The sequence below is a fragment of the Sus scrofa genome, chromosome 3 (genome assembly GCF_000003025.6).
Source record: "Sus scrofa isolate TJ Tabasco breed Duroc chromosome 3, Sscrofa11.1, whole genome shotgun sequence".
Lineage (NCBI taxonomy): Eukaryota > Metazoa > Chordata > Mammalia > Artiodactyla > Suidae > Sus > Sus scrofa.
In genome coordinates, this window is record NC_010445.4 from 37,957,164 (window position 1) to 37,978,558 (window position 21,395).

The 21,395-nt window shown below is 64.7% G+C and overlaps 2 protein-coding genes across 9 annotated transcripts in view; one reads left to right on the forward strand and one right to left on the reverse strand.

Annotated features, from left to right (window-relative positions):
- LOC100513346 (mitochondrial import inner membrane translocase subunit TIM16) overlaps positions 1-21,395 on the forward strand; it is a 77,522-nt gene that overhangs the window by 29,066 nt on the left and 27,061 nt on the right. For all 5 annotated transcript variants that reach the window (XM_005662175.3, XM_005662176.3, XM_021086695.1 and 2 more), the window contains exons 9-14: positions 69-151; positions 19,946-20,000; positions 20,516-20,573; positions 20,651-20,796; positions 20,873-20,965; positions 21,073-21,204. In XM_005662175.3, the coding sequence (XP_005662232.1) occupies positions 69-151; positions 19,946-20,000; positions 20,516-20,573; positions 20,651-20,796; positions 20,873-20,965; positions 21,073-21,204 (567 nt within the window). The remainder of the gene's footprint in view (positions 1-68; positions 152-19,945; positions 20,001-20,515; positions 20,574-20,650; positions 20,797-20,872; positions 20,966-21,072; positions 21,205-21,395) is intronic.
- On the reverse strand, positions 4,262-15,314 carry VASN (vasorin). 4 transcript variants are annotated; one of them, XM_021086696.1, is made up of 4 exons: positions 14,821-15,314; positions 12,861-12,922; positions 10,112-10,195; positions 4,262-9,737 (listed from the first exon to the last, which is right to left on the reverse strand). In XM_021086696.1, the coding sequence occupies exon 4, from the start codon at positions 7,013-7,015 to the stop codon at positions 4,862-4,864; it is 2,154 nt and encodes a 717-aa protein (XP_020942355.1). In that variant the 5' UTR covers positions 7,016-9,737; positions 10,112-10,195; positions 12,861-12,922; positions 14,821-15,314; the 3' UTR covers positions 4,262-4,861. The 4 variants fall into 4 exon arrangements, with proteins under 4 accessions (XP_020942355.1, XP_013851147.1, XP_005662230.1 ...); XM_013995693.2 differs by lacking the exon at positions 10,112-10,195 and having other exon boundaries at positions 4,262-6,905; XM_005662173.3 differs by lacking the exons at positions 10,112-10,195; positions 12,861-12,922 and having other exon boundaries at positions 4,262-6,905.

A 21,395-nucleotide genomic window follows, 5' to 3' on the forward strand; every position in this document is an offset into this window, starting at 1 on the left:
CTGGGTTCCTGGGGAGCCCTGGGGCTGAGGGATGGCTCCCCAAGTCCCTCTCTGTCCCTTCCCTGCAGATGCGTGAGCGTGAAGTCAAGCTCTGGGACATCCGTCTCTTCTCCGGGGCCCTAGCCTCCCTCACCCTGGACGCGTCCCCCAGGTACGAGCGGCTGGGGTGTTGGGACAGCAGGGGCGGGGGTCTGAGGGCCCAGATGCTGTCTGTCATTGTGCGCCCGGGGCCACAGGGCCGGCATCCACCCATGTCTCACCCTGGGGTGTTCTGGCGTTTGGGGAGAGGACTGTGACGGGGCACGTGTGGGGACGGTGGGGGGCTGGGGGGCACCTGTTTGGCTCTGCGTATCCTGGTGAAGCTGAGGACCGCGAAGACGGATGCAGCGTTGTGGGGTGGCCACGGGGTGAGGCGGGGACATGTGGGCTGGTGCGTCTGGTGGCTCCAGTAGCAGACAGAGGCAGGCTTTGGACCCGCAGGCTCTGTGGACCTCCTGGGCTCTGGTCCCTTGCTTGTCCCTGGTGGTCCTGGGCGGGTTGGGGGGCGGGTGCGGACAGCCTGAGGTACAAGTGCACCTCCTCCTCTACCCTCCTGCTGGCGGTGCCCACGGGGTCTGTGCCAGGACAGCCCAGGCACCGGGAGGCTGCTGAGGCGATGAGGTGCAGGAGGCTGGGGACCAGCCTGGCTGGGGTGGGAGGTGGTGGAACCTGGTCACCGCTCAGCAGTGGCTCTCAGGGCGGCGGGCTGAACCTCTCACCCAGGCAGGGACCTGCAGAGGCCAGAGCCGGGATGGGGCCTTCGTCTTTGAATATCCGTCCAGCTCCTTCCTCTTCTGTTTTACAGCCAGGGACACTGCATGCTGGCGGGCACAGTGACCCGTCCAGGCTCCAGGAGCAGGGAGGGCTGTGTCTGTGCACGGCCAGCTGAGTGCCCCCGAGAAGGGGTCACCATCAGGGTGGCAGTGACCCTCTGTTCCCACCTCTCTCCCAACTCAGGAGAGGCTGGGGAGCTGGAAGGACCCCTTTTGTGGATGAGGGAGGCGAGGCTAAGTGAGGTCCCACACCTTCCTGAAAAGCACACGGGACACCGGGGGCCTCTTCCAGCTCTTGGCCCTGGGGATTCAGGAGCTGTTACAGGACCCCCTGGCTGGAGGAGTCAGGGTACCCGGGCCTCCTGGTTTCCTATTCAGCAGCCCTCTCAGCCCTGAGGCTGCGCTGGTATCTCTTGTCCTCCAGGCCTCCCCAGGCCAGATGGCCCCTTCCTTCCAGGGCGGCTGGGCCTGACAGAGGGGGGAGCTGGCTCAGTTTGGAAAGGGACCAGGCACCGGCCATCAACTGCTTCTCTCCCCCACCCAATTTCCTGCCCTGCAGGCTCCGCCCCTGAGGAGCGGCCCCCAGCGTGGCCCCCGGGGGCGGTAATGATGCCCAGACCCCATGGTGCCACTGGCCAAGGCTGACCCTGTAATTACAGCAGTTAAGAATAGCTTCGCAGGGCCAGTGAGGCCTGGAATTTCTCAAATCACTCCCAGATGGGCGGCCAGGCCGGTGTCCCGCCCCCTTCGTCCCCCAGTCCTGGCCGCTGCCCGCTGGGCCCACGCCCTTGGCAGGGGTGTCGGGACTCTCCAACCCTCTGCAAAGCTGGTGGATGCCAGGGATGCGTGCCAGCCTCCAGGCCGGCGAAGTGGCGAGTCCCCTGCCCCCAGGCTCCCCCCACCATAAGCCAGAACCCCTCAGGAGCTCCCCTGGAGCGTCAGGGGATGCAGAGTGAGCTGGGTTGAAGGTGGAAAGTGCAGGGTGTCGGCTTCGGGCCCTGCGTGGTCTCCTCCACACCCGTTTCTTCTCCAGTTTACAGTTTGCATCTCAATTTGGACAGAACAGTGTGAGCCCTTAGAAGAGCCCCAGGGGGCCAGGGGTCAGGCACACGCCCTCCCCTTCCTCTCCTGCCCAGGGGCCTCTGTCTCTGCTCCCACCTGTGTCCCCCATCCCTGTGGTTTGCAGGGTGCACCCCCCCCCAGGAGGAGATGGGCCATGTTGGGAAGAGCAGGGCGTTGGGTCCCGTCTGTAAGGCTGGGCTCTGGTGGCAGGTCTGCACGGGGCCACCTTGGGCTTCCTGTGAGCCAGGCCCTGTGCGAGGTGGAGGCGGGGTTTGCCGGCAGTGCCTGGGCTGGTGGAGCTGCTCGTGCTCTGGTCCAGGAGACACAGAAACACCACCTGACTCGGGTGCCCTGTTCCTGGGCTGGGTGAATGCTTAGCAGTATTGGTCCAGGGCCGAAAGCAGGTGGGGGTCTTTCTCACATGTTACCAGAGATGTGGCTAAAGCCCGAGAAGCTGAGCCTCTGTTGAGCAAATGTGCAGCATGGAGGCTGGGGTTCTGTCTGCTTCTTCACCCTGTGGTGTCCGCCCTTGGTCGGAGGCACAGCCCCGTTTCCGCCCCCCCCGCAACTCCCCAGCTAGTTTCTGCTGCTTGCAGTGGCTCCTCCCCTCTCCTGGAGCCCCAAGCCCTCCCCCTAAAAGCTGGCAACCGCCTCCTGGGCTAGGGAGCAGGCGTCCGGATCCATCCTTGCCTGCCTTGAGCCCGCCGCTGTCTCACCGAGATTGCCTGGCCTGCCGTTCTCTTTTACAGAGGGATTGATCGTGGTGCCCGAAATGGGGGCATAGGTAGCCTGTGTGGCACAGGGCCTGTGGCAGGGAGGACCCGGCAGGTGGGGGCTGGCATTTCCCCACGTCAGGATGCCCCTGGGGAGTGGCTGTTTCTCGGCTTGGTCCCCACGCGGCCCGTGGCCCTCCCTTCATCCCCCGGCCCCTCATCTGATGCGATGCCCAAACACCTTTTCTGGGAGGGCTGGCGAGAGTGCCCAGCCCCCTTCCTTGGGGCCGTGCCACCTGCCCCGCCCCTGCTGTCCCACCAGCCAGGTTTAGCTTTGCAGCAAAAACATTCATTCAGCAGCCGCTGTGTTTAGCAGCAGCCCACAGGCCCACAATGGCCCCTTTGACGGGGCCGCTGAAGGGGAGGGCAGGCCTTACCAGGGCCGTTCCCCTAATGGGACCCAGGCCCTCAGGAAATCCACCTGGGCTGCTGCTGCCACCACGGGAAGAAAGGGCCCCACCAGGCCCACTGCCACCACCCTCGCCCACCATGAGCTGCCCCCAGCCTCCTCCCGTCTCACGCCAGAACTCTCAGCAGCAGGTCACTGAATCCAGAGCCTCTCGGGGACCAGGCCCAAGTCTGTGCTCGCATCGGCGCCCGCAGCTGTAGGGCCCCGCTCCCCAGGCCTTGCTGGGCTGCCTCCTTCCCGCCAGGGTGAGGCTGGAGGCCAGGGGCCGTGACCCGTGGGGGAACGTGGGCATGGAGCCTTAGGGAGGTGCGTCGTAGCCTTTGCAGGGAGGGCCTTGCTGTGGGCCCAGGGGCACCCCTCCTACCGGAGGGTAATAGGAAAAGTTGCCGTGTATCTGCCACTGCCCCAAGTTCTCAGCTCCTCATCCGGACCAGGGCTGTGTGCGGCACCCCTGGCCCTGCCCCCACCTCGGCCTGTGGCTTCCTGGAAAACACTCTCGCTTCCGGGGTTTCTGGAAAGCCTGGGTACATCCCAAGTGCAGAGAGTAAAGGGGCATCACAGGGCGAGCAGGCCTCTGCAAGCTGGCCTCAGACCTTTGGTCCTGTCCCTGGGCCACCTGCTCCTCCAGGCCCTGGCCAGGCCCCTGGTCTGCAGCGAGGGCGGGGGGCTGGAAGCAAGGTCCCCCAGCCCGAGCCCAGGCAGAGGGGCAGGGCTACAGGCAGGGCTGGGCCACACGTGCCACCTGGTCCATGACCACCCTCGAGGGCCTGGCAGGATGTGGTTCAAGACATGCCCTCCCCAGAGGAAGGCGGGCAGGGAGCTGCTCCTCAGGCCCACCCCTGGGGAGGGGCCTTTGGGGGTCCTCTTGGCCTGCGTCTGCCACAGGCATCTCCCAGCCTCTCCTGGGAGGCTGCTGGCAGAAGACTGGTCCCGGGTAAGGCTGCCGTAACCACTCCTCTGCCCCACCTCTGCCCCTCTTCTCCCTGCGGGGCTAGACCGGGCATCTCTGTCAGGTGGACTAAGCAGACCCAGTCTAGGGCAGGACAACCCGGGGGATGCTGACCAGGGCCTGGTGCCCCCTGGGGAGAGGGGTCGTGCCCCCCAGCTTCCCCACAGAGAGGGCCGTCTCTTGAGGCCCACCCCGCCAGCCCCCACCCCTTGCACCCAGCCCAGGTACCCCGGGGGCTGCCCCAGAAACACACTGATTTCTTTCATCTTTTATTTTTCTTAAAAAAAGACCTTCATATCATCGTTTGTCTTACAAAAACCGAAGTCCTTGTCTCTGAGTTTGAAAAACATTTTCCCAGAATAAATGGGAAAGGATCTTTTATAAATATATTTTAAAAAACAAAAGCAAAACTTGTTCATAAATCATCTTTCTTTCCAGTTTCTTTTGTTCCTTCGCTCCCTGGGGCCGAGCCAGGGCCACACGCCCTGTCCCCGGTCCCGCTACTCCCTCTGCTGTCTTCTCTGGGGGCTTCCTTCACTGGCGCCCAGAGTCTCCTTGGGGTCGGGGCTTAGCAGCCTCGGGCCTGTGTTACCAGCACACGGCAGGCCTGCCCCACCCTAGGCTGGCATGTTGCAGAGGATGGCGCCGAGCCATGCTCCAGGCCCTTGGCCTGAGGGGGACCTTAGAGGTCTCACCGGGGTCCCAGCATCTTACAGATGAGGAGCCCAAGGTCCGGAGAGGGGCAGGGACTTGCTAAGGTCACACAACCCCAGTCCTGGCATGTCCTCCTCGTAGGGATCTGAGAACTTCCTTGATCTGGCAGCGGAGGGCCCTTGGTGGTCCGTCGCTCCCAGGCCTAGATGTAGGGCTTGGTGGGGAGGGGTCCCTGGGGGCCGGGCCCCGAGTAGCCCATGAGCGGCACCTCACACTCAGGCCCGCCAGGCGGGGCCTCCCCACCGCCCTCAGTCCCCTTGGGGCCTGGCTCCAGGGGGGCCTTCACCCCCTCCAGCTCCAGGGGCCCAGCCCCGGGGCCCACCTGCCCTTTGCCCTGAGCCACAGCCGCCGCAGCCCGCCCCCGGCGCACGCAGAAGGCCGCCCCCACAGCGGCCAGCACGGCCAGGAGCACGGCGGCCAGGGTGGGCGCGATGAGGAGTGGCAGGTTGCCCTCGCGGGCCTGGGTGACCGGGGCGTGGTTGGAGCGGACAGCTGGGGGGGTGCGGGCCTCCCCGCAGGCCTCCTCGCCCTCGGGCATCCTCCCGGCCCCCAGGGGCCTGACGCAGATGGAGTAGGTGGCGTTGGGCCGCAGCTGGGTGACCGTGTACTCCGCGAGCGAGGCAGGCAGCCGCAGCGTCACTGGCCGTTTGTCGGGACCCGACAGGTTGCGGTAGGTGAGGCGGAGGCTCCTGAGCTGCAGGGGGCTGCCCTGCAGGTAACGCTGTAGCCCCACCCGCAGGGAGGTGGGGCTCACGGGCTCGATGCTGAGGGGCAGGGGCCGGGGTGGCTGCAGCGTGGCGGGGGCGGAGCTGGGCCTTGGTCCCTGCCTCACCCGGCTCTCGCAATACAGACCCGTGAAGCCCTCAGGGCACAGGCACTCCAGATGACCCCGTGCCTCCAGGTGGCAGGTGCCCCCGTTGAGGCAGATGGATGCCGGGCAGTCCTGCGGCTGGGGGGCGGGCCCCTCCGTGGGTGGGGCAGGGGGTGGCAGGCTGGGGGCCACGGTGGCAGGCTCTGTGGGGCTGAGCCAGGTGGGAGCCGGGCTGGAAGGTGGGAACGTGGGTTCCCCCACTGTGGGCCTCGTGGCAGGTACCGTGGCTGTGGTGGTGGTGGCCGGGCAGCCAAAGTCGGCATAGTCAAGGTCCAGCAGCAGCCGGCCTGCGTTCTTGGGCGGGAAGTGGCAGCGCGTCTCCTCGGGGCTGGTCAGCGCCACGCGACTCTCCCGCACCCAGGGGCCAAACCAGCTCAGGGGGCACACGCAGTTGAAGGGATTGCGGGCGGCCGCCAGGAGTCGCAGGCGGGGAAAGAGGATGGAGAGCTCGTGCGGCAGGACCTGCAGGCTCAGGTTGCTCAGGTCCAGCTCCTGCAGGGCTGCCAGGCCGGCCAGGTCCTCAGGCCGCAGCTGGGCGATGCGGGTGTTGCCGGCCAGCCGCAGGCGCGTCAGCCCCCGCAGTCCCCGGATGGCAGGTGGCACGCGCTCCAGCTGGTTGTCGGCCACGTCCAGGTCGTGGAGGTTGCGCAGGCGGCCCAAGAGCCCCTCGTCCAGCTGCTGCAGCCCCAGGCCAGCCAGCCGCAGTGCCTCCACATTGGCGGTGTCCAGGACTCCGGGCTCCAGGGCCGGGAGGCTGTTGTGGCTGAGGTCAAGCAGCAGCAGGCGTGGCAGGCGAAGAGGGGGCAGCGCCCGCAGCTCGTTGTCCTGCAGCTTGAGCTCCAGGAGGTGTTCGAGTGCATCGAACGCGCCAGGCTGGATGTGGCGGATGCGGTTCTTGCCCAGATAGAGGCGCTCCAGGCGCCGCAGGCCGCGGAAGGTCTCGTTGGTGATTTCCCGAAGCCTGTTGGCCGTCAGGTCCAGGTTGCTGAGGTTGGCCAGTGGCTGGAAGACCCCGCCAGGCAGACTGGTGATCTGGTTCTGCGACAGGTCCAGGAGCTGCAGGCCTGGCAGGCCGGCAAAACTGCCCGTGTCGATCGTGGTGATGCCGTTCTCGAAGATGTACAGGCCCACCGTGTCGGGCGGCACGTCGAGAGGCACGGTGGTTCCCTGGCGGGCTGTGCAGAAGACCGTCTGCGGCTGGTTGCACTGACAGCCCGAAGGGCAGCCCTGCACCCTGGGCTCCAGGGCCAGCAGCAGCAGCAGCAGCAGCGGCAGCAGCAGGGGCGGGGAGATCGTGGGGGGCATCTTCTGGTCCCTGGGAGCAGAGAGGAGGGGCGGGAGACGGTGAGTGAGGGACCGCCGCTCCAGGAAGGACCGAGGAAGGAACCCCCAGCCCCCTTCTCCACTCCCTGCCTGAACCCCCATGGCACACAGTAGTTATGAGTCAGGCCCCCAGTGCCCAGCGGAGTTCCTGCCCCAGCCCCGTCACTCCTTGGCTATGTGACTTGGAGCCATCACATGACCTCGTTACGGTATCAGTTGCTCCTTCCTGCGCCGTCATCAGGGCCGGGTGGGCTGAGGCGCACAGAGCAGGGCCCGGCCTCGAACACTTGACGACCGTGAACAAGCCCCTTATCCTCAGCCCCAGCCCGTCGCTTCTCTGCAGCACATGTCGGTCCAAAAGTATCCGACTCTGCCTTTCCCCGAAACAGCCCCCCACCGGAATCTCTGCGGAGGTGGACGGGGAAGGAGGGAGAACGGCGGGTTCGGGGCGGGGGGGCAGCCCCTCCTGCAGCATCTGGGAGAGACAGGACGGGCAGGCGGCCGAGCGCGTAAGCAGAGAAGCCGGCTGCCCTGGGCTGCCGGCCGCTGCCGCCACGCTCCGCGCCTTCCAAGTGAGGAGAGACCACAGCGGGGAGACTTCACGTGGAAACTATGGGATCGGTGTTTTTCCACTTATGAAGTCAGATCTGCCCAGGACGGGAGCCGTGGGCCCGCCAGGATGTGGCCTGGGGAGAGGCAGAGGAGGCCTGGAGCCATTGGCAAGTGTCCCCCTGTGAGGAGGGGCAGGCAGGGGCCTTGGGTTTCAGATCCACCACCTCTGAGCCATGATGACAGAACCAGAGGTGAGGGGTCCTGGCCTCCCTGGGCTGACAAGGGCTCGGGTTGGGGGATGCGGCTGTGTGGTGGCCCCAGAGACAGTTGCCCAGCCTGGAAACGGCCCTCAGACTGAATCCTGTACCATTTCTCAGGATCCGCGCTGGGCCAGACATGGGGCAAGAGCCGCTGCAGCCCTTCCCTCGTGCCAGCGGCCCTGAGCGTTTCCTCACCTCGCCGAGTCCTCCCAGCAGCCCCTCCAGGCGGAAGCCGCTCTCACTCCCAGATGGGAGGAGAACGGGGGTCCTGGACGTGCAGGGACTTGCTGCCATCCCACTGCTGGGAAATCTGAGCCAGAGCCGGGCCCTGAACCAGGGCCGTGTACAGCCGGGCCTGCCCCCCTGCGTAGGGCCTGGTCCTGCCCAGGTCGGAGTAGCCCCCCCACCCCGGCCGCCCCAGGCGCCCACACATAGCTGCAACTGTCCAAGACAGGATTCTGAGGCCGCCCCAGCAGCAGCAGTCCCCACACTCTGGGCCCCTGGAGTCCCTGAGAGGCCGGCACCCCTCCCCTCCAGGTGCCTCTGCTCACACAAGGGCCTTTTGTGCTGGGGCTCGGCCTCCCCTTCCCCCACACTGGCCAGCCTTCCGGCTGCAGCAGGTAGTGTGGCCCCCAGCCACCCTGCGACCTGCTCACTGCCGTCTGCCAGGCTGCCCCTCCCCAGGGGTAATGAGGGACATGGGGGAGAGGAGGGGCAGTGGTCCCCTGGAGGCCACTGTGGTGTTGGGCCAGCTCTGGGTAAAAGCCCATCATCCGTTGGATCCGCCTGGGCCGCTCGCAGGGTCCCCTCTGCCCCTCGCTAGTGAACGCGGATGCCCACCCTTCAGAGACCTTCCCTGACCCCCAGCCAGTGCCCCTCCGCTGCTCTCTAGACAGTACTGTGCCCTCTCTGGGCGGAGGCCCCGTCTGTCTCTGCTCCCGTGCATCCAAAGCGTGTCGTCTTTGCTGAGTAGATGGCGAGGCAGGGTCTCCCGCTCAGCCTCAGAGGAAGCTCAGGCAGAACCCAGGAGGCTGCGTGCGCCTCGGCCCTGCTGGCGCGTCCCCAGGGGGCTCCATGTGCCGCACCCGGCCTCCTCCCCCGCGTGGACCTGTTCCATCCTCACTGACTCAGAAGGCAGCGGGTGTGGCCTGGCCTCCAGATGTGGGCTGGGAGCGACCCCCACCCCCGCATCCACGTGGGGGGTGAGCCGCCTCCCCCTGAATCAGCCCCCCAGGCAGGGTCAGGAAGGGAACAGCCAGGGCCCTGGGGTGGGAGGGGACCCTACATGTGGTCAGCCTGGCCACCCCTGCAGCTTCAGCTCCCCTGGGTCTTACGTAAAGTCACGGTGAAAAGCTCCACTCAGGTAGCCCTGGGCAGGGGCACCTGCGCTTTGAGGGCACAGGCAGCAGTTTTCTCAGCACCTCAGTTTCCTCGTCTGTCCACTTGGGCGTTTCAGAATCGACACCTCCCAGGGCTGGGAGCCTTGGCACCTGGCACTGAGCAGCCAGGCATGGCCCTGGGGGGCCTGGGATGTGTGCGGGGGCTGAGCGGGGACCAGCATGGCTCTGGGCTGGCTCATAGGCGGCCAGCCCTTTACCAGTGAAGGCATCGAGGGGGAGGGAGGCAGGGACACTGAGGGTGTGTCTGGCCACAGAGGCAATCTGGCTGCGCCAGTGCAGAGCGGGGCCTGGGTCAGAACAAGAGCAGCCAGCATTCTGGGCCTGGGAGGCCCCTGCCCTGCTTCCCACCCGCTAGGATGCAGGAATGCGTGGCTCCGCCCCGCCAGCGAGGGGTGGCACAGGGCTGGGGAAAATGAGCTGGGGGCTCTGCCACGAAGGGCGGATCAGAGGGGCACCCAGAAGGCACAGACCGACCATGAAGGGGCAGCAGGAGACAAGCTCTGCCCCTAAGTAGCTTCCTAGATCCCTTGTCAACTGTGGGCTTGTTTCTCACCAGCCCGGCTTCACTCTCCGGAGTTGTTCTCAGCACCCAGGTTGCGGCTCTGTGGTGTTCTGTTTGTTTTAAATGGGGAAGTTCTCTTAACGCGATCTGGGAGCAATTCCGCCTGTCTGGGCGCGTGCTGGTGTGTGTGTGCATTGGGGGTGGGTGGGGTCTTGCTGGGGTCACGGCTGCCCTGGCCCCTGCAGTTTCAGCAGCTCTGAAGGACCTGGGGCCGGGCTTTGATATCTGATCTGCTAACTCCAAGGCAGGGAGGTGGAACCCCACCCTCTGCAGAGGGTGCACAGTGGCCTTGGGATCTGAGGGGGTGGGGTGGGGCAGGAGGGCAAAGTGTCCAGGGCACCATCCCCCCCCTCCCCGACCTGGCCCAGCACAGGGGACAATGCTGGGATGGGGCTTTGCGTGACAGCCCGGCCACAGCCCTCACCTCAGTTCCCAACTGTGGAGGAGGGCTGGGGGCTGAGTGTGATGCCGGAGTCTCAGGCTGTTCAGTTTGTATTTGGAGCACATTCTAAGTGGTCAGGGAACATCAGCTACTGAGGGTGTCACCCCATAAAACCCGAGTCTTGCCCTCTGCGTGCATAGGGTGAGGATGCCAAGCTGTGAGAGGGGCTTCACGCAGGTTTCAGCACAGACGGGAGGCCCCCTGGGCCCAGGGCGAGGCCTCCGTGCAGAGGCTGCCCTCCACCCTCTGGCGTGGAAGGGCGGGAGGAGCCGGCCGGGTGGGGAGGGCAGCCTGACTGGGGGTGGGGTGCGGTGGCGGGGGTGGGGTCTGGTTCTGGAAGGAGCTGGGGAGTGAGCTGTCCTCTGGCCGACACCTTCCGCATGACGACACCTTCCGCATGACGAGGCGGGGGGAGGGCGGAAGGCGGGGCTCTGTGAGTGAGGACCTCGTCATCTCCGCTGGAGGGAGAGGGGGGGGAGCCCAGAGCGTCCCCACCAACTGCAAGTGTGGGTCGCACCTGGAGGCACCCTGGGTCAGGCAGGGACTGGCGAGTGGGTGGGGCCCAGGCCTTGGGGTGACCACGACACCTCAGGCTGGAGCGTCTGGCCTGCCTGGCTGGTGGGGGTAGATACCAGCTGAGGCAAGCACACCCCCTTCCCATACCCTGTGACCCTGTGGAGCTGGTGCGGGGCCTGGTGCTGCCGATCGGACCCCGAGACTCTAGGCCTCAGGCTCCCAGCGCCGACCCGCCAGGGCCAAGCGCTGCCGGCCAGGCCTGGCAGCAGCCCAGCCCAGGAGTCTGCCAACCCCCCAGGCAGGCGGGACCATGCCGATGGCCAGGACGGCTGGCTCTGGTTTCGCTGACGTGTCTGAGGAGGCTCTGGGCCCGGGCCTGGTCCACCGGCCTCCCCATCCCAGATTAGCGGCAGCCCCTGGCCCAGCAGGTGGGGGGCTCTGTCCTGGGCCCTCATAGAAGGGGCAGAGGGTCCTAAGCCTGGGTCCCTCTGAGATGCCGTCTGTGTGTGGCGGGGGGGGGGGGGGGGGGTCCTAGCCCTGCCCTGTGGTTAAGCCAGGGTCCCCAGCAGTCCTGGCGTCTCGGCCTCACTTACCCCATCACCACCCCCAGCCGGCTCTGAGCCTCCCCTTCACAGCTTCCTCGGGGTCCCTTCCATCTCCCACCTCGGGGGCTTTTCAACCCCAGCTTGACGTCAGAATCACCAGGAAGTTTTGGAAAGGTCCAGATGCCAGTCCCCCCTGCCCCCACCACCAATTAAGTATGAATTTCTGGGGTGAGACCCAGGCAGGACTATGTTTCAGAGAAGCTCCTTGAGTGGGTCTCCCGAGTAGCCAGGCCTCAGACCCTGGGGCAGAGGGTTGCAAAGTGGACAGTCTGTACAGCAGCCTGTCTCCATGTCCAGGGAGGAGTCGGGACCCGGGCAGGAGGGCCAGCTGGCAGCACTGGAAGAGCAGGAGCTGGGCCTCCCCCACCACCATGGCAGGAGCTGCTTGGCCCCAGGTGGGTGCTTCTGTGGCACTGTGGGTGACCTGGCAGCCACCAGACCTGTCAGCCCAGGGCAGGGAGACCAGTGACTAAAGTCCAGTCCTGGGCTCGAGTGAGCCGTTAGGGTGGCGGGACGTGCCTTCTTGTCCGCAGAGGTGCCACTGCTCCCCCGGGAGCTACATGGTGGCTGCAGCCCAACCTGAAACGGGCTGGTTTAGATGCCACCGTCGGCATGTGCAGGTGTGATGCCACTGGGGCTGGGCTCAGACGTGCGGCCTTCTCACTGCCCTGTCCCCACCCAGGGCCAAGATCCATCAAGGAAGGCCCAAACCCTGCAATTAACCCTGAATTTGCCAGAGGAAGACCTTAGTCACCAAGGGAGGCCGCCAGCCCCGAGCCACCTGGTCCCCCAGTCTGGGGCCAGACGGGGTCTGAGAAGGCGGTGGCCCCAGAGTGGGCCTGGCTCTTGTCATTCTCATGGTGCCCAGGCTCCCGGTCACCTGCAGGGGAAGAGGCCCTCCCTGGGCTCCATGAGCCGATCTGTGGGCCGGTGGGATTGATGGGGGGGTGGGGCCACGCTATCTCTCACCTCTCACTGCGGTCTGGCCAAGCCCAGGGCCAGTGGGGCCCCAGGGGCCGCCCCAGCACCAGCACTCCTCAGTGCAAGCCAGCTCCCTCCTTCCTCCTTAATTAAATCTCTCAGGCAGCCTCCGAGGAATGTCAGCGCCTTATTGCATTCCCCAGGAGGAGGCCGGCTGGGGCCCATCCCTGGCCTCAGAGAGAGGAACTGGCCCCTCGCCTGCCCCCAGCCCGCAAACGTGGTGGCCCAGGGGAGGGTGCTCTGGCCTCCTCATACCCAGGGAGGCTGGAATGAGGAAAAGCGGGGGAGGCCCGCAGGCCGGGCCGGCCGGCCAGCGGAGGGAAAGCAGTCTGGCTGACTCTGGAATGTGGAAACCGATAAAAGGAAGAAGGCTGAGCGCCCCCCCAACCCTCAGTGCACCCCTGCCCGCCCCCAAACACAGCCCTGCTCTAGTCACGCGCGCGCAGACACATGCCCACGCCAGGCACACACCCACTGGGCTGTGCTGAGACGCACGCCCCCTCCCCCTTCCCCAAGAACTCTCAAATTCCACAGCGGTGAGGGGAGCTGGTTTTCTTGGCAGTGCAGAGTCTTGGGCTCCCTGGCCCAGGGAGGGACCTCTGAGGGGGGCTCCGGGAGGGATCACTCACCCTGTTAGGTGGCACTGCTGTCCTTCCCATGAGCTCAAGGCCTGCCACGGTCAGGGATGCTTCTGTGGGCACAGGCGCACCCAGTCTCCTCTCTGGTCACCGGGGAACTGGCAGGCCAGCCGGCCAAGGTGGGAGCTGCCTCCTGGGCCTAGCTGAGACCCTGCTATCCTGATCCCAGGAGCTGCCCAGTCCAGGGGCAGGGGCTACTTAAAAGTCCCCACCAGGACCCAATTCTTCTTCCCTGGGACGTGTCCCACCTCCCCCAGGGCTGCAGTGGAGGTGTCAGGAATGGGAGCCAGGAACATCTCCTGCACAGGGCATCTCCCTGGTCCCAGGGCTGCCCAGGAGAGCCCAGATCTGGGCACTGAGGGGCTTCTCAGGTTGAAGCCTTCCTCACCCATGTCCAGAGCCTGGAGAGTGGTGCCCTTCCAGCCAGTGCCCTGGGACACCAGCCCCATTCGCCCATCTGACCCTCTGGACCCGTAGGTCCCAGATTAGGTGTTTCAGTCTGCAGCCACATGAGGTCGGGGGAGGGCGGGACAGGCAGTGCCCAGGCCCCCAGCCTGGCACGCGTGTACTCATCCTCCCCCTGTCCCCTGGGCTGGGGAGAGGCCAGATAATGGTCTGGAGAGAATCCAGCTGGGCTGCTCATTACCAGAGCCCTCTTCCTGCCTCTGACACTCTGTTTACAGAAGCTCTGGGGGCTGATTCCCCTGGGAGAAGACAGCAAACTCTGGGGACTGCTCTCCCATCCCCCCAGCCCGCCTGCCTGAGCCCTGTCAGGCCCTGCCAACAGCTGGACCCCTACTGGAAGTCATGGCCCACTGGGCCCGCCGACACCACTCAGAGGTCACCTGCCCAGCCACCCCTCTGTGCCCCCAACGCCCAAGGTCCAGCCTCGTGGGAAGAGACCTTTGAGATTTAGTCCAGTTCTCTGTCACTGGAAGCCCCCCTCTTGGCCTGGGCAGGGGGCTCTGGATCCTGGGGGCTCTGGATCCTGGTGGCTCTCTCCAGAGCCTCACATGCCGGTGGTGCTCAAGGCAAGCAGAGGGACCCTCAGGGCCCCTTTCTCCTTCCCATCTTTCAGACACAACCCCTCAGCCCCCGCGGGAGAGGCAGTCAGCAGCCCTGGTGTGGTAATCGTTAACGAATGGGGGTGAGACAGAATGGTTGGCACCAATCAGCTGGCCAGCCAGTGACCACAGGGGACCTGGGCAGCCCTCAGGCCCCAGTGCTGCCAACCCTGGGACACAAAAGACTAGGCTGGCTCCAGGCCATTGGGTTCACAGCCTGAGCAAAGCCCCTTCCCTGGCAGAGGCAGAAATGGGGCACCTTGTTACCTGGAGTATGATTCAGCCAGCCAGAGTTCCTACCCTCCTCCCCAGGGCTGCATGCCTGCGACCCCCTTGCTCCGCCCTGAGTGACAGGGGCCCTCAGGACCCCAGGCCATCGATCTGCACAGGGGGACGGGGGCAGTGATGGGGAGCGGGGGTTATCCATACCCAGAACCAGGCTGTGTCACTCCAGGAGGTAAAAGTAACCCAAGACTATGGTTTGGCCATCCCCTCTAAGAGGTTTAATTCATAAAACTGGTCATGCCGGAGGGCCCAGCCGCGGGAGGAGGAAGCGAGGGAGGGGGTGTTTATTTTGTCTACTCGCAGCCCCGCAGGCCGGTGAGCTGCATACATGCGCGCGCGGGAGCGCGCACCCCGGCCGTGGGGCTGTCGTTGCCGGAGGACTGCCTGAGGAGGGGGCGCACGGGGCCTGACTGTCGTGCACCCCCGGGCTAGCCTAGGTGATCCTGCGGGTCTGGGGGCCGCCTGCCCGCCCTGAGTGCCTGTGCTTGTGGTGGAGGAGGCGCGGGGTGGGGGGTCCGCGCGCGTGATCGGAGCGTGTGCACACCCCTCCCGGTGGCCTCCCCCGTCCGCGTCCGCAGCCCCCTAGCCAGGCAGACACTCACCGGGCGGCGGCGGCGGGAGCCGGGCGGGGCGGGCCGCGGCCTCAATGCTTCCCGGCCGAGCGGCCGCAGAGCTTCTGGGTCCCGAGGTAGCCGCGTCCCTGTCTCCCCGCCCCGGGCTCGGGCTGCGGAGTCGACTCGCGGGAGGCGGGTCGCGCCTTAAGGGCCGGGGAGGCGGGTCGGCCACGGGCGGGGGCGGGGCTGCTTCCTATTGGCCGGGGCGGGGCCGCGGAGCCCCGCCTCCCCTCTCCGCGGAAAGGGTCACTCGGCGGGGGCAGCCTGGTTTTCACCCCAACAGCTCCCAGCCAGGCGGGCGGGAGAGGCCTTGCTCAGCCCCGTGGGGAGTCAGGAGCCCCTCGGCCCAGTCTGGTCTGCGAGTAGTTTGCAGTATGACTCTGGGCGGATCCCTGTGATTCGTGGAAAAGGGAGCGAAGATTGAGTTAGAGCAAGCTGGGTGCCCCTGATACACCAGGCAGGTGATGTAAATCGGAGGAACAGACCCCAGACCCAGTGGAGGCCTCGGGAGGGGAGGCTGGTGTAAGGCTCAGCTCTTCGGACCTGTACCAGTTGGTCAGAGCCTTGGATATTTCAGGAGAAAATGGGTATCGGGATTTTTTTTTAGGTGAAATCTTAGTGTGTTGTCGCTCGCCAATGCTGATTTCCAGCGCTCCTGGGTGGGCCACACAGAGAGAGCCCTTCTGAGAGCCTCCTAAATACAGCCTCTAATGCCAAGTCTGAGTCTTGGGGTCCTTTTAAAGGGCTGTGAGCATCTCTGGATCCCCTTTACCACATCTCAGATGAAGGCACTGAAGGGGCAACCAACTATCCAGTTACGGCAACTTCAAGGCCAAAGTGTGCTGAGAGATGCTGGGCTAAAGTGGGAGGTTGGGCCACCGTCAGTAGGCGGGGCCTGGGCTCTGCTGACAGTGGCTCTCGATGGGGCAGAAGGGGCTGGTGCCAGGGGCTGGACTAGTCCAGAAAAATCCCCTGCCTTGGAGGATTCCAGGAAAATGCTCTGCCCTCCTCCCCCTCTGCGCTTGTGGTCAGAGTCAAGCCTCAGAGCCTTCTGAGCCCCGGCTCAATCCCGACTTCCAGCCTGCCCCAGGACACCCGCCACCCCCTCCAGCCCTGCCTGCAGCCAGAGCTTTCAGCTGGGCCAGCTCAAATCTCGGGGGGTTGGGGGGGGGAAATGGCTGATCCCAGCAGGCCAGGCCACACCAGCTGGAGGGTTGCGTGGTTTTTAAACATCTCAATCCCCTGCAGAAGGCAGGATGCCCTCCGTATCCAGTCTCTGACGGGGCTTAGCAGGGTCTGGCTCCAGAAGTGACTCCCCAGCCTCTGCCTCTCAGCTCTTGGCCTCCTTGGTACCTCTCCCGCACTGGGCCTCCTTCCAGGATGGCTGGGCTCTGTACCCTGTGCTGTTTTTGTTATGTGTGGATGTGGGGCAAACCTTGCACACCTCTGAGTGTCTGCTCCCGGCCGGTGCTGGCCGTTAGGTATGTTGCATTTGGCCTACATGGGGCTTTTTAAAACCTCGAAGCCATTGCCAACATTGAAAAACTCAGTGGTTTCACATGAAAATGGGACTTCCCGGCTTGCCTTGAACAGAAACTCTCAACTGGGCTGAGTGGTGGCTGCCCCCCTGACCAAGGCCCAGACTCAGAGCCCGCTCCAGTCTCCACTTCTCCCAGTCTCACACCAGCCTGGTTCACTCTCTCCGTTTCCTGAAGAGTTTGAGTTTACGCTCAGTACTGGGTGGCTCTGGCAGACTGCCCTATGCCTCTGCCCCTGGGCCCTGTGTCCCCCTGGGGACCTCAGGAGACTAGCCCGACTCTCCTCAAGGAACAGGAATTCCTAACAGATCCCAGAGCTTCTCACCTCTGGGGCTGGTCAATCCCACCTGCCTAAAGGGTCCACCCCCCGCCCCTCTCCTGAGCCTGGACTCACACAGGCCATGTTCCTATCCACCCAGAGGTTCAAGGGCAACTTCCAGGAGAGCTCCCTCCCCAGTTAGTCCATCCGTTCCTCGTTTGACTTTAAGGAACCACCCCCACTTAGAACCTGGTTATAGAGTTCCCATTGTGGTTCAATGGGTTAGGAACCTGACCAGTATCCATGAAGATGCAGGCTTGATCCCTAGACTTGATCCGTGGGTTAAGGATCCGGTGTTGCCATGAGCTGCGGCATAGATTGCAGATGCAGCTCAGATCTGGTGTTGCTATGGCTGTGACCGACAGCTGCAACTCCGATTCAACCCCTAGCCTGGGAACTTAGATATGGTGCACGGGCAGCCCCCCCCCCCAAAAAAAGAACCTAATTCTAAGGGAGTAGGGGACAGGGTTTGGTCCAAGGCCTGTGCCAGCTGTTGGCCAACCCTTGAGGCTGGGTGCCATGACCCCATTTCCTGGCTTGTGCCACGGTGGCCACTGCCCTGCCTGAGTGACAAGAATGGATCCAGGGCATCTGGACTGCTTTGGACCAGTGCCATTGCCAGAACACCTAGGTGGTGGGTCCGAGGGGGAGAGGTGGGCTCTTGAAGCCGCCTTTCCTAGCAGGCGCATGGAGACACTGGTGCAATGGCAGCAATGTGGGGAGGGCTGAAAGGATCACCAGGGGCTGACCCTCCCCTTTGTGACCCACTTGATGCCACCACTGTTCTGTGTCTTCTGAGGCCTGGGCTCTAGCCCTTCTATGGCTTTGAGTCTGGAGCAGACCCTAGACCTGGGTCAGAGCCCTTCCCAGTGGCAAGCCCAGGTTCCAGCCTTCTCCTAGTGCCACGGCAGCAGGAGAGATGCCTGTGCCCGTTCTCACCAGCTCTGGCCCTATGCCAGGCAGGGCCTGGGTCCGGCATTCCAGACCCAGACCTGGCTTGGCTCTCTTTACAATCCCTGGGGTCAGGCCCGTGCCAGCTGTTGGCCAACCCTTGGGGCTGGGTGCCGTGACCCCATTTTCTGGCCTGTGCCATGACGGCCAGGATGCTCCCATCTGGTGGAGCTGCTCAGGCGGCTCTGCCCGAGGCGAGGAAGACTGGCCTGACCTGTTGGAGAAGCCAGCCCTGCCCTCCATGACTTCCTGCCCCCGCACCCCCAGCACCTGAGTCAGTGGGCCAAGCCGCTGGGGTTGATGGGGCGGTGGGGCCAGGACGCCAGGTCAGGCCTCTCACAGAGCTTGCTTGAGAGCATAGGTGAGCCATCGATGCCGTGGTGGAACCCGCAGGCCAACACCCCACTTCCCACCAAGGCAGCAGCTGGGTGATGGCAGTCCCGCCCAGCCCACTTGCTCCCAGACTCTTGTTTTCATTTCTTCTGCGTGTCTCCACATGATGACCTCTGCCCGGCGCAAATCTAATCCTCTCCCTCTTCACTTAAGATGTACCATTTGCTTGTTCATTGCTCATCCAGTGAAGGGAGGCAGAACTCCCCTCCTGAGGTTCTGGACTCCATCCTAAGCCTCCGCCCCTCACCCTTACTGCCCAGGCCACCAGCGATGTCCTATTCCTTGTTCCTTAAACAAGCCGTGCCACCTCCTGCCGCAGGGCCTCTGCACATGCTGCTTCTTCTGCCTGGAACTCTCCCCCCTTGGCAGGGTTGATTTCTCCTTAACCTTTGTGTCCTAGGAAACACCCCCTCCCGTGGCCAGCCAAAGCCAGGCCCTTCTGCCCTGTGCTGTGTGTCTCCAGAGAACTTTTCCTTCTTGTGTTTGTGTATGGGATTGTGTCTGCCGCTCCCCCACGCCCTGAGCCTTTGAGGACAGGGATCGGGTCTGTTGTGCTCACCTTGGTCGCACCCTCAGGCCCAGTGGGGGTGAGCACAGACCAGCTCTCCGAGGGAGTGAGTGATTGTGAATGAGTGAGTGAGAGCCCTTTCAGAGCTGCTGAAGGGACCTGCGTCTGGCCCCACCCAGGCCAGCAGCAGAGTGGGGGTCACGTGACCGCCTTACCCCCTCCCCCTGCCCACCTCCCTTCCCTACAGAAGGCAGTGGTCAGACCAGGTCGAGGAGGGCAGTTCTCAGCCCCGCACAGCCTGCCAGCCCAAGGTAATTAGAGGCTGTGTCACTCACAGGTGGCCGGCCCAGGACGCTGCAGGAAGCTGTGGAGACACACACGGCCCCACCCAGCTTCCTGGTCCACTCTGTGGCTCCCTTTCCGCAGGGGAGCGTGGGGAGGTGGGCAGCTGGCCGGGCAGGGGTGGGGTGAGCTGGGCCCTCTGTTGCCCGGGTGAGGGGTGGAGGCAGCTGCCACAGCTGGACGACCTCTGACCACTGGGACCCCCATGAGGACAAGGTTCTGTTTGAAGGCATCAGTGTCCGGGCAGGGGTCCAGACCCATCGGTCCCCAGGCATGTGATGCCAAAACTGAAGACCAGGAACGGGAAACAGAAACAGATGAGGCACCTGTCAGAGTCCTCCTGGGCGCTCTGCTCCCTGGAAGGCAGCACTCACAGGGCTGGGGGCTGCGAGGGGCCCTCCGGGGCCTCAGAGGGGAAGGGGAGTAGTGGGTCCCTGGGCAGTGGCAGGTTGTGGCCAAGACAGATGGCACCGAGCAGCAGTGGGGGCTTCCAGCCTGGCCTCTCCATTCCCAGCCTCTGCCCTACCTCAGGGGCAGGAGGATGGAGAACTGGGCAGGGCGGAGCCAGGGCAGGAACCTCACTGGAGCCCTGGGCAGCCACACCAGGTGGGGATGGAGGGAGCCCCCGGTGTCAGGAGCCCCTCGCCCTCCTGGGCCCAGTGTCTAGGCTGGCCAGGATGGGACCGGGGACAGAATGGATGTGGGGGGCTTTCTTGAGCTGCTGAGCCTGGATGGAGAGGTCAGGGCTGAGGTACAGAAAGAGGCGGTGGCTCCCCTGGGCCCAGGGCCTGGCACCATCCTAGTGTGAAGCAGGTGGGCAGATGGAGGACCCTGGGAAAGAAAGGCTAGTCCTGGGACGTGGGCACGTGCCCAAGCTGTCGGTAGCACAGGGAGAGGAGAGGGAGGGTCCCAGGGCACCAGGCTGGATGTAGCTGGAGGGAGCACATCAGTCCTGGTCACTCCGTGTCAGCCCTTATCTGGGGTCACAGGCTCACGGCCCTTCTGCTGCCTGTTGGCCACGACAGCTGGCCGCATCCCTGTGACTGTGCTTCTCTCCCCCAGGTCTCTGATGCCCCTGCTGGACCCAGACTCCGGGCTCCTGGTCCTGGCAGGGAAGGTGAGAAGCTGGAGCCCCCGCCCATGTCTGCCCCCAGGGCCAGCGCCCTCATTTGCCAAGCCTATACCCGACCTTTGACCTGGTCAGCCAGCTGGGAGAGCAAGGGGTGCAGGATGCTGACCATCCCAGAAAGGAGAAGCTAGAACAGTGCCGCCTGGGCTCTACCACCTGCTGGGGGCTCCCCCGTGCAGGCCTCCAAGTCCCCATCCATGCAGTGGGGACAGCCCCCTAGAACGCCAGCTTCATGAGAAGAAGGCCAAGGATAGAGCAGAGTTAGCACACAGTAGGCCCTTGGTGATAATGAATGTATACCCCTGGCACTCACTTTGTGCATGGTGATGAAGAGGCGACGAAAAGCCTGCCCAGGGCTCAGTGGCCTGTGCACGTCGGTGCCCAGTAGGCATCCGCTATGGCCCCAACTTGGGCTTTGGGGCGGGGAGCGGCCGGCGCTGGAGCCGGGTGGCCTAGGCCCCCAGCACGGTCAGCAAGCGCCACTTGGGTATGACTCGTTTCAGGGCGAGAGTCAGCTGAGCTGCTACGAGGTGGCCCCCCAGCAGCCAGTGCTGAGCCCAGGTAAGCCCTGTCCCCTGCCCTGTCCGCCCTCCCCGCCCCACCCCCACCCTGACTGTCCTCCCCCCTGTCCCCAACAGTGACCCAGTGCCTCTTGGAAAGTGCACTGCGGGGCGCGGCCCTGGTGCCGAGGCGGGCACTGGCCGTGCTGGGCTGCGAGGTGCTCCGCGTCCTGCAGCTGAGCGACTCAGCCATCGTGCCCATCAGCTACCACGTGCCTCGCAAGGTGAGGGGTCCTGGGCGAGGGGTCGGGAGGGGCCCGGGGACCCGATCTCACTGGCCAGGTGCCTCTCTGCTGCCAGGCTGCCGAGTTCCATGAGGACCTGTTCCCAGACGCTGCAGGCAGCACGCCCGCCTCTGACGCCCAGGCCTGGTGGGCCGGGAGCAACCAGCAGGTAGGGCCGAGGCCCGGCGGACCATCCCAGGCCTCCAGCCATGGCCCGCGGTGCAGCGGTGTGTCCCCCAGCCTCACCCCCACCTCCACCCCGGCCTGTCCCCACAGGTGCAGCGGGTCAGCCTCCACCCCGCCCGCCGGCCCCTCCCCAGCTTCACGTCCCGCCTGGTGTCCCCTGCGCAGCCCAGCCCTGATGCGGCCCAGCCTGCAAAGACGCCTGCAGGCGATGCGGACCCCAGCGTGAGTGACCCTGTGGCCCGCCCGGCCCTCCCCGAGCCAGGCCCGGAGCGCATGGGTCTGCCCCACAGTCTCAGAAATGCAGGAAGCTTCAGTGAAGCCCCACAGTGTTCTCTGAACTGGGCGAACACATAGAAAGACTTGCACAGAAAATCTAGATTTCTAGTTTCCCTTGAAAGATTTGGATCCCTCTG

Excerpts from the sequence above, each read along its gene's own strand:
- VASN (XM_021086696.1), bottom strand. The coding sequence starts at position 7,015 with ATGGGGGTTCAGGCAGGGAGTGGAGAAGGGGGCTGGGGGTTCCTTCCT.